General features: G+C 44.6%; 1 protein-coding gene and 1 long non-coding RNA gene across 4 annotated transcripts in view; one reads left to right on the top strand and one right to left on the bottom strand.

The window, feature by feature from the left end:
• The first annotated feature begins 859 nt into the window (after window positions 1–859).
• Window positions 860–3,838, top strand: LOC115208213 (uncharacterized). The gene is made up of 7 exons (XR_003881120.1): window positions 860–1,180; window positions 1,322–1,358; window positions 1,449–1,520; window positions 1,628–1,697; window positions 1,932–1,982; window positions 2,280–2,342; window positions 2,480–3,838. It is a non-coding gene; the product is annotated as an uncharacterized LOC115208213 (long non-coding RNA).
• tkta (transketolase a) overlaps window positions 2,962–11,786 on the bottom strand; it is a 27,255-nt gene continuing 18,430 nt past the window's right edge. For 2 of the 3 annotated variants that reach the window (XM_029776074.1, XM_029776075.1), the window contains exons 9-14: window positions 8,879–9,035; window positions 7,001–7,131; window positions 6,748–6,831; window positions 6,322–6,415; window positions 5,656–5,778; window positions 2,962–4,414 (exon numbers count right to left, since the gene is read on the bottom strand). In XM_029776074.1, coding sequence (XP_029631934.1) covers window positions 4,227–4,414; window positions 5,656–5,778; window positions 6,322–6,415; window positions 6,748–6,831; window positions 7,001–7,131; window positions 8,879–9,035 — 777 coding nt within the window. In that variant the 3' untranslated portion in view covers window positions 2,962–4,226. The remainder of the gene's footprint in view (window positions 4,415–5,655; window positions 5,779–6,321; window positions 6,416–6,747; window positions 6,832–7,000; window positions 7,132–8,878; window positions 9,036–11,786) is intronic. The other variant, XM_029776076.1, reaches the window with a different exon arrangement.

The following is an 11,786-nucleotide window of genomic DNA, read 5'->3' as shown; positions in this document are numbered from 1 at the left end:
CAGATGGGATGTCTTCCTTCCCTCGTGTCTTTAGTCAAAGTTGTAGGACCACTTTTACATGCACAGCTGCAGACTGTGGATGTTTCTGGTCTCCTAGGTGAGGTTATCTTCTCTTCTAGTGTTGAGGTTGAGAGCTTCCGAGTTTCTCACCATTTCAAGGTGTAGACCAACATCTCACATCTTTCCGTATCAATGGTTGATTACTCAGGGTTCAGTTCCCGACCACTTTACATGCCAGCAACAACCCAGCATGTTTTGGTCTTGTAGTTTTAACCATTTGTAACATGTAGCCACCGCTCCAAGCTGTCTGGTCTCAAGGTGCAATAGCCAGACCCCCCCTCCTGTGGGAGAGAGGGGGAGGGGTGTCTGGCTATCTATCAGCCATGTTCCAAGCTGATCTGGCACCTTTGATCCTCACCAATAAGAGAGAGTCATGACACACTTGACAGGAGAGAAGAGCCTCTCATCTCTTCATTGTCACAATTCAACTCAAACATTTGCTCAGACTATTGCCTGTTTCCTTAGTCTACAGCAGAGCCCTCTATTTAGGAAAAGGCTTTGTCATTAGCCTACACATACAGAAGGAAAACAATGCAATTGTTATTCCAGTAAAATGGAGTCTAAATGAATTACTTCCTTCTCCACTCCCCCTCTATCATCTCAGGGACCTCAGCCACCTGAGCCATGGCCTGTTCGCCCCTCTTCCATTACTCAGATGCAGGCAGTACAGGAGCATCATGGCTAAAACTAACAGACTGGGCAATAGCTTCTACCCCCAGACCATCAGGCTGCGAATAGTCACCACTAGTCAGCTACCTGCTCCCCCTGTCCCCCTCCTGCCACCCCTGGACTTCACAGTTCAGAGCACAGATTGCTTCCACTGAAAGTTGTTGGATGACGTTGATGTGTGCCTGTGTGTATGTCATTGTGTGCTTGTCTGTGTGTATACAGTGCAAATATGGTAGGTGAATATGAAAGTGAAATCTCTTTTTTTTGTTTGGGACTTTGTCTGGGACTCTCCTCATGTCGTAACAATATGCTGTATACCAGTCTGACAAGCTCTGCCAGTTTAACATACCTGCCTGTCTGTCCACAAGATGTCTGCTTCACCTGCTACCTACCACCCCATTAGACACTGACGGGCCAGGAGCTAGGGGCCTACACCTGCTGCTCCTCCATGGTAGGTACCTTTCACCATGCACAGCCCCTCGGTTGGGAATTTGATTTTGGTTCCTAGCCATGGGTTTGCATCTGCTCTCTGTCTCAATCAATCTCTCAACATTTACATTTTTTGTATTTCATGAATTGTATACATTTTCAGGATCCAGGACAATTAATTTATGGCTTCTACTGCCACTGTAAGTTTGCATATTTGCTTCAATTGAAAGTAACAGTAGAAAATTATGGATTTAAAAAAATCTTTTCACCAACATGCATCTCTTTTGAAGATAAGTTTTACCATTTCTTCTCAATTTGCTTTGGACTGGGTTGTGGAATGGCAGTCTACCGACCATATTACCGTGAGTAAATGTCATTTACTATTCAAGTAAAAAAATAACAATTACTCAGCTTTTCATCACTCAATATTGGCTGTTTTTGTCTATAATCAGTGTCATTATCTTTCCAGCCATTATGACCCCGGCACTTCTTGTCTGTGATTTCCACTCTTGTATTTGAATTTGTGGGCATTCTCTCTGGTAAGGTAAACTGTACTGTACATTCTTGTGTTGGTTTATGTTGTTATTTGAAGTGTTTAGTGTTTGTATGTAATAACTTAACTATGAGGAATAATCCAATACTTTCCATTTTAGACCTGACAGTTTCCTCTAAAAGATGCGAAGTCATTTGTATATGGTCGTATATATGAAAAGTGTTTAGTCATATGTGTGTAATAGCTTACCAGTGAGAAATAAAAATATATTCCGTCTCAGATCTGCCAGCTCACACTAAAAGATGCAAAGGCCCTCCCTATCATAGAAGAGGTATGTCATATAAAGTACTAACTCCCACACCCACCCCAAGTCCATCCGAAATACTGAACTAGAGGAAGCCCAAACCTCTCATTTCATTCCCATAGTGCACTTCAACAAAACTATTGATAAAAGCAGCGATAAAGTAACTCGTTCCATTTCCTATGTCACATCCTAAATGGCACCCTATTCCCTACTTTTGGTAAGAGCCCTACTGCACTATTTGTGACCAGGACCCATCGGGCTAGGGTGCCATTTGGGACACAGCCTGGTATCTTTAATAACCTCACAGTATTTGTCTCTTCTCAGATGCCTTCTGGGGATTGTGTGCTGCTCTGATTGTGGCTGTCTTAAACCTCGACTCATATCATGGTACTATTGATTATTCATTGAAGTAATGGGTGTTGAATACAGTGTAATATGGTTGGTATACTGGAGCAATTTGATACAAATGAAATAATGTTGAAATCACTTGAATCTTATTGAATGTTCATTATTCTTTCCCTGAGTCTACACACTGTCTTATGGATGTGGAATCATGGTGTTTGCAGTTCGAGGAGCCAAGCGGAAATACAGCTCTCTATGGTAGGTAAATGACAACAGACCTGCTGTGTAGTACACAATGAAAGCTCACCTAACTCATGTGAATTGACAGAGATGCTTGTGATACAGGATGTTATCCTGTACAAGAAAGTGTTACATTGTGTGTTGCATATACTGTGAAACTGGGATGCAGCTCTGGTAAAATTGACATTATAAACTGGGTGGTTCGAGCCCTGAATGCTGATTGGCTGAAAGCCGTGGTATATCAGACCGTATACTATGGGTATGACCCATTTTTGTTTTTACTGTTCAAATTTTGCATAAGCAAATACTTAACGCCAAACTGCTTTGCATAAGCAAATACTTAACGCCAAACTGCCTTTTTCAATAGACACGCTATGATACATTTGCATGCACACAATCGAAGAAACACCCGGAAATACTAGTGAACTCTCAAACTCAAATGCAGAGGGCTTTAATAGATGAAGGTATAAGGTACATACAAAAGTTCAAGTAACAAATGAGGTGTTTGTTTTAGCTTCACAGTTCAGATGTAACTGCATGCTCCCAACATCACCATGACCACAAGCACAGAGACAGTCTCTAAGCCAGGGCTGGGGTACATTCCATTTCGATTTACATCCTGATATGACTGAATTGAAATGGAATTAACCCCAACCCTGCTCTAAGCCCTAGCTGGCCCCGTGTCCCTCTTCCTCACCTCCAGGTCCAACTGTTTGCTATAGTGGACACATCGCTCATAGAAACATTACTGGTATGTTCAGACAGCTCGTTTTAGCACACTGTTGGTTTGCTCATGCAGGTAAAAGGTGTTAATATGGAGTTAAATATGTGCCAAAAGCTTTTACGCACAACATTTTGGCAGTTATCTGACCCCATATGTTTAGCTAGTCTACACCTGAGTTGTAGAGATAAAAGGAAGTTTAAAACCAACATGTGTGCTAACACAAGCTGTCCAGTAACGTGTGTGGGTTGTGGTATAGAGAGACATATGGATCAAACTGTATGGACTTTTCACTTTACTGATATTTGTAGCCCACATACATTTTAATTTGATCATCTTTTGTTTCTTTTTTTTCTTGGACTACGTTTTACAAACATGACATTTTCCAAGACGGTTGTCATGGAGACGACACTTACATTTCACTACCACCTGCCCCACCCTGTCTTTAGAGTTACATCATCAGAACAATATAAAAGTATTCAAACAAACTGCTGCTGGTTGTTTTTTGGTTGAACATATCAAATAGGAAGAGTTTAAAAACACATGAGCATCTAATAAAGGTGCCTACATTGAGTCACAACATGTATAGTCTTTATTGCATTGTATGGTTTGCAGAATGTCCATCTACACCTGCCAGCCGAGTTTGACGACCTCTCACTTTAATTTCTGAAGTTGACCCCTTGACCCTGGGATTACCCATAATTACCAGGAAGTGGGAGTAGGGTTGTGTGTGTACTGTATGCATGTGTGTGAGAAAAAAAGTGAAATGTGTGACTGTTACTTCAAAATGTACATACAGCACGAACTCACGTTACTTTAGTAAACACATAGGGGACAGGGCTTTCACAGTGAGGGGGTGGGTTTACCAGGCGTGGGTGGTGACATGGAACAATGTCTCTATTTTTCTCAGGGGTGGTACAATGGGGGCTGGGCTGGGTGGGGCGTAGCTTATGCAGGAAGGGGTGGAGCTACTTGGCGTTGGCGGAGCCACTGAGCATCTTCCTGACGGCCTGGCAAATGGCTTCACGGTCGATGCCGTAGATCTTGAGCAGCTCGCTGGTCTTGCCACTGCGCGGGACGTGGGCCACCGCCAGACGCTGCAGGGTGAAGCCCTGCTCATTCACCACCGCTGAGCACACTGCCTCCCCCAGGCCACCTGAGGAACAGCAACATTAAATGAAATACATGAGAGAGAGAAGGCCAAGGAAGCATCTCTGCAAAAGGATTGGGGTCAATCCAATTTCATTAAGTCAATTTGAAATGACAGTAATCCTTCCCCCAGCTCTGATACACTCCCCAAGTAATTTAGAATGACATTGAGCTCAAACAGCTTTTTTTCCCCCTCTATTAGTAAAGCTTTTTGATTCCAGATGATAAACTGATCCTAGATCTGTGCCTGGAGATGTCTAGCGGAAGTCACTCATTGGTCTTGAGATCTTGACGATGAAGCCATTGGTCTATACCTCGCCATGCGCGCGCACACTCTCCATCTTTCCCCACCACATTCTCACCCTCTCATTCTTTCACTCTCTCTTTTCTCTCCTGCTATCCCTACACTCTTAGCTATCTTGAACCTAAATGGGTTCTTTGGTGGCCCCCATAGGAGAACACTTAACTATTTTTGGTTTCAGGTAGAACCCTTTTTGGTCCCAGGTCAAATCATTTTGGGTTCCATGTAGAACCCTTTCCCACAGAACTGAAAAGGGTTCTACCTGGGACCAAAATGGTTCTACATGGAACAAAAAAGATTTATCGTAGGGGGACAGCTGAATAACCCTTCTGGAACCATTTTTTCTAAGAGTGCAGTCTCTCCCCCCTTAGGGGGTAGAGAGGGGGTTGCTACTGCTACACATCTTTGATCTAGGTCACAGAAGCCCCCTCGGCACACACTCCACTAAGGAAATCTGACAGCACTCTGCCTCCCTGGCCTTCACACACTCACGCACGCATGCACACACAGACACACACACAGACAGTCTTCCTCCTCAGCAAACAAAATGCACCAGAACAGAATATATCTGCCCACGCCCACTATGACAGCGCAAAACCCGCTATGCCTCTCAAGCCAATGAGAACATGCCACTGTATCACATCTCAGCTACTCTGAGCCAATGAGAGGATACCGTCTGTAAAAATAAATAATGCAGAAAAATGACAGGTTGCCAGGTTGCAATATATACGACTAAACGACATACAATTATTATTGAGTGCCGGATTCTGGTGTAGCAGAAAGACTCCTGACTCCGGACTAAGCATACCGCTGGCAATGGGTTTGAGCCCCATCTTTGTCATTTTCCTGTCTAACCCCTCTGCGTCTATCTACTTCTCTAACTTCCTGGTGTTCTAGCCAAAAATACCAAATACGTGAGGTCGGAACTCTGGTCGGGAAAAGCATACCTTCATAGTAGTGGTCCTCCACGGTGAGGATCCGGCCCCTGGTCTGGCGGGTGTGCTCAATGATGGTCTTGGAGTCCAGCGGTTTGATGGTGAACGGGTCAATCACCCTGATGAAGATCCTCTCTGGGAAAACAACAAAGTGGGAAACATAGTGTTTATCAACAGTAGTGTATAGGATTGGAAACTCCCCAGATTTTCCAGAAATCCTGGTTAGAATATTCCTGGAATCAGAAGGGAATAAGGAGAAAATCTAGAATACTCCACCCAGGATTTATACAGAACCTTGGAATTTTGGGAAAGTTGACATAATTTTGAAACCCCAAGTAGTGTGTTTCAGTGGAGAAGCGAGAAGATTCAAGCAACTATACAGAGAATGGCATTAAAACCTTCAAACAATGAGGTTCAGATATAGAGAGGGATATAGCCTTATAAACAGGATAAGCTTGAACATATAATTGAAAAAGGCCAACACTTACATGATATAGAAGTTGTGCGCCAACACTAATGAACGGATTGGATTCAATAGCATATTCATTAACGCATGTAGCCAATATTAGCAACATGCAGAAAAGAGAGAATGGCCACAGCCTGGAATCATCAAATCCCGATACAGTTCGGTTCTGGGTTCCAAGTCTTTCTTCAAGTCTGTCTGTAGTTGTACTGTACCTTTCTTGAGCATCTCAGCTGCAGCCATGGCCTCATGCAGGGTGATCCCAGCTCCGATCACGGTCACCTTGTCCTCCGCGCTCTGGTACACCACCTGAGATGGACAGGGATGAGTTAACAACAAGGTTTCAGCACATCTCATAAAGCTAGACTATTGGATGAGATTCATTGTTTACTCCACTCGAAGACAACCCTCTCTGTGTTAATTTGCAGCCATTCAAACATTTGTACGGCATCCCTAATAGGAACTCTTTCAGTTGTCAGACAATACTTCCTCAGTGAGGGAGTTCCTAGTATGGACGCTGTAGAACTAATTAAACTAATCATCTAACTAATCAGCTCATGTCCGGAAGTAGGAGGAAACTTAAGTGGTTTAGCCAAGGTTGTGATAGCCTGTGTGGTTAATGTAATGTAGAAAGAGTTCACCTTAGCCTGTCCAACATGGAAGTCCTCGTTGCTGCTGTAGATGATCGGGTTCTCGGGGTGGCTGGTTCTGATGTAGCAAACGCCCTTAGAAAATAAAATAGGACACTATGGTCATTTTAGGGTGTGAACACAAAGCATATCCCCTGGTGTTGGGTCAGGGGCGTAGGGAGATGCATCAATGATGGAGGGCCAATAACATTTGGTGTGAGGGGATAAGAACCAATAACATTTTGGTGGGAGGGATTATGAGTACCTTTGTGCTGGCAGCCAGCTCCACGGCCTTCTCAATAGACACACCATCACTGGGGTAGAAGATGGTTGCCATGGGGATGGCCCTAAACATGGCCATGTCCTCTAGACCCATCTGAGACGGCCCGTCCTCTCCTGGAACACTCAAATAGATGAATTTCCTTCCAAAATGTTGTAACTTAGAAAGAAAATACTATTTGGTCCTCTTTATTGAGATTTCCTGGTGCAAACTACATCCAGCCAAGACTCCAGGCAGGTTCAAGCAAACTTTCAAGATATTTGAAAGATTTCAAATATTATTTCAACCTAATATAAAGCTAAAGGCTAGGTGGACTGACATGCAGGTGTATAAGACAGGCAGACAGACAAGAGTGCGGACAATAGGACAGACAGACAGTAGGACAGACGGACGTAGAGAGCGGGGCATGCAGTGTACCTGAGGGACTAACAGAGGAGAGGGACATCAGGTCCCCTGGTGAAGGTGACAGCATCCAGGACAGACAGGGTCAGGGGGGGGAGAGGTTAGGGGACCTCAGGGGGTGAAGGAGGTGAGGAAAACACAGAAGTGGGGAAAAAGAAAGAGAGGAACTTGGATCAACCGCACAAGATGGACAGTCACGTTGGGAATTCAGTACCATTTGAGGGTGCTTTGACTTGAGGAGCCAATAGAAAGAGTGAAGAGAGTGAGAGAGGGGGTAGAGTCACTGGAGAACGAGTGGGGTTGTGTGACCAATGTTCCCTCAATTTTTGGGGGGCACTGAGCAAATGTACAGTTTTAGACAGTAGCCATTACGCTATTGTGGCTATTTCAGCATAATGTAAGCCTACCAACAAAACCAATGGATCAAATCCTAACATTTTCACATGGAAATAGCTTTTGATTTCCATGATGTAGCCTACAGTAGCCTATGTGTGGTGTTCAATGCAGGCCTACATTGCATGAGACATTTAAAACCATTTTTACATTATGAAGGGCTTGACATGAATGATTTTTTACTTGGTCTGTAACACCATGGGCCAAATAGGTGACTGTAAATTGCATTTTATTGTGTTGTATGATACAAGAAACCACTTTACAAAATAAAATGTATTATTATTACTATACAGAGAATTAGACAATGTAGGCTATCCCTCTGCATATTGGCTTATTTGCATATTCAAGCCTGTCTCAAAATACAACATTGCTCCTTTTTATTAAGACATAAGCTTTTTACCTGACTGGCTTTTCAAATACAACTTGAAATGTAACCTACACGTTTTGTGCTACCCCTGCCAATATGATTCTACTCCGTTGCGCTCTCGCTCTCCCTACAACAAAATCACAGACCAAATCTCGCAAAGTTAGATTTGTTTTGGTTTGTTGCTTTGAGAAGGGGCTGATATAATGTTGATTCAATCACAGAAAAAAAGTTGATCTATAAAGTGAAAACTAATGGGGTGAACTCAGTGAAGTTCAATCTCTTGCGTCTCTGCGCAACCTGGCATTTCTGGCAGTCCTGGAGGAGGTGCACGACCACGCACACAGGCAGTTAAGAGGGAACATTCGTTGAGGTGACAGAGATGGAAGAGGAAGCGAGACATCCCACTTGCTGTTTTTTTTTCAGGTTCAATGAAAGTCAATTAACTAAGTAAACCAGACCCAGCTGCTATTGCGTTGTTGTTTATGTGGGACACACCCAGATAAGTAGACGGGAACCTAATAGATTTTTTCAATGGTAAACGGCTTGAGTGAACTATCTTAATTTATCCACCATCTTTGGTGACAGGTTGCAGGTTGCCGTGTATGGGGGTGATGGTGGGTGGTTGTGGGAGTGGCGTGGAGTGGAGTGAGGATTTGGGGGTGTGCCCGGGGTTTGTTTGGGGTAGGGTCAGACAGACTCACCAATGGACAGGCCACAGTGGGAGCCACACAAGTTGATGTTGCTCTCTGAGATGGCAGCCATGCGGAGCTGGTCATAGGCCCGGGTGAAGAAGGAGGCCAGGGTGCTGGCGTACACAACATTCCTCTCACGGGCAGCGCAGCCAGTGGCAACACTCACCTAGAGGGAAAAGGGGAAGAAAGGGGTTACATCACACTATAACAGTGGCGGCTGGGGACTTTAGGGAGATGAGTTACTGAGAATAATGGATGGGACATAATTTTAATGAAGCTGATGGCAGAACAATATTTCATCTTCCAAGTAACTCTCTATACATTTACAAGGGGTGCGTCCCAAATGGCACCCTATTCCTTATATAGTGCAGTTATTGTTTTGCGCACTATGTAGGGAAAAGGGTGGCATTTAAGATGCAGACAGATTCAGGAAGACCATCCTCCTCTTCTTCCCTGAATGAGCCTCATCCGGAGCTCGAAATCTAGTCCCTATCTAACCCCACAGGAACATGTAGTTCATCTCTACGATGGTCCTGCAACTGCAGAGACATAGCTATATAGGCTACTGTAGATAAATTAGCTGCAGCTAAAGGTGAGCAGAACCCAGAATCACATAGAACACTATTTATTATCTCTCTTTGACTTATTTTTTGTCTGCGCTACAGACTGCTATATTGGTCTGCGAATACAGGACTATTAAAGGGTCAGTGCACTAGGTTTGTGAGAAAAACAATATATACACCTACCGATTTTACATTTTCTCTGGTCTTTTTTTTTACATTACTCATTCAAGGGTTTTTCTTTATTTTTACTATTTTCTACATTGTAGAACAATACTGAAGACATCAAAACTATTAAATAACACATGGAATCATGTAGTAACCAAAAAAGTGTTAAACAAATCAAAATAGATTTTATATTTGAGATTCTTCAAAGTAGCCACCCTTTGCCTTGATGACAGCTTTGCACTGTAACGTCTGCTTCCAACTCACACTCTCAAACACGTAGATCCCCTGAACGCAGCTCACTCCAGATCCCAATCCCCTGAATTCTGATGACCTGTTCACACCTGTGTCATTATCACACACTATTTAGTTCAGTTCTTTGCACCCCATCATTGTGAGGTATAATTTGTTTTGTGACACACGTCTATTCGGAGCGCTGTGTTTCCCGTACTTTATCCTCCCGTGTATAAGAGTTTTTGCCTGCCTCACTAACGACGCCTTTTGCCTATTCCCTGCCTGTACTTTATCCTATCAGATTTCCTGTTATCAACCTATTGCCTGATGTCCTGGACAACGTTACTAGCCTTTTCCCTGCCTGTACTGTTGTCTTTTTGGACCCCCTGTGTATTAGTTTCTGCCTTCCCATGGACCCAGCTACCTGCCTCCTCCTGTGGTCCTTTACCAATAAACACCTGCTGCGCCCTGCGCTTGAAACCAGCTCTCAGTCTCCCATCGTATTCATTACAGACTAGCTCACCAAAAACGACAGATGGATTCAGCGGAGCTGCAGCTACGTCTAGCCCGACAAGAGGAACAAATCGATGAACTCTGTGACCTCCTTTGCCAGTCCATTCCCGATTCACCGATATCAGGTGCCACAACCTCCTCTCGTTCATCCCCCCCTCCATATCCGTGCCTAATAATTACAACGGCTCCCCAGGGAAATGACAAGGATTTCTCATGCAATGTAACCTGTACATAGACCATCACCCTGCTGATTTCACCTCTGACAAAGACAGGGTGGACTTCATCATCTCCCTACTCATGGGCAAAGCTCTGGATTGAGTCACAGCCCTGTGGGCCGCTCAAAGTTCTGATCTGTCCTCTGAATGACGTTTCCACGCCCTCACCAAGGAGGTGTTAGACCATTCAGTTTCAAGTCATCACACCGGGGATCTGTTATGTGAGCTGCAACAGGGTCGTTGCTCCACCACTGAGTATGCCCTTGAGTTCCGCACCATGGCTGCCAGCAGAGGATGGAGCGAACCAGCGCTCCTTACAGTCTACCGGAGGGGTCTTAATCGGGGGTTACAGACCGAACTGGCCAGCAGAGGAGATTTAACTGACCTAAACCAATACATATCCATTGGCAACCTACTGGTGGACCGCAGACCTATACAGTCGCCCATGGCCTGCGAATTTGCCACGCCCTTCTCTCGTCCACCACGGTCTAATAGCCCCGAACCCATGCAACTTGGCTGTGCCCCTCTCACGCCTGCTGAGAGATTGGAGGTCACGTGAAAACCTGTGTCTCTATTGTGGAGAGAGTAACCCCCTACTCAATTGCTACCCCCTACTCAATAGCTGCCCCCCCCCACACACACACGAAGGGGTGACCACAATCCCTCCACTTCCGCCCGGGTAAGCAACTCTACGTTTTTGAATATTACCAAAAAGCAGTTTTGTGTCCCGGCTCTTCAATCTGCTAATGGGGTCACTCAGTTTGTGGAGGGACTAGTGGACTCGGGTGCCGCAGGTCATTTTATTGACAGACAATTGGCACAACAGTTAAAACTCAAACTAATCCCTGTTAATCTTCCCTTTAGGATTACTGGACGGACATCCTCTCGGAACTGGTCTTGTGACTCAAATGACCGACAGTATCACCCTTCAGATTGGCCTCCTTCACTCTGAGGTCATTTAGATAATGGTATTGTCTTCGCCTAAAGAATCTCTAATCCTCAGTCACCGCTGGCTAAGCCTTCATGACCCTGCCATCTCTTGGCAGGGTGAAATGCTGTCATGGTCTCCCGCCTGTTTGGGGAACTGCTTCAATCTACCTTGTTGAGCCACCTCTATAGAAGGATCGGAGTTTGCCATTCCAACCCACATCCCACCTGTATATGCCCAGTTCCAGAGTGTCTTCAGCAAGAAAAAGGCGTCAATTCTGCCCCCTCATCGCCCGGAGGACC

The sequence above is a fragment of the Salmo trutta genome, chromosome 14 (genome assembly GCF_901001165.1).
Source record: "Salmo trutta chromosome 14, fSalTru1.1, whole genome shotgun sequence".
In the NCBI taxonomy this organism is placed as follows: Eukaryota; Metazoa; Chordata; class Actinopteri; order Salmoniformes; family Salmonidae; genus Salmo; species Salmo trutta.
Note: the sequence above shows the minus strand (reverse complement) of the source record. Positions and strands in the feature narration are given on the sequence as shown.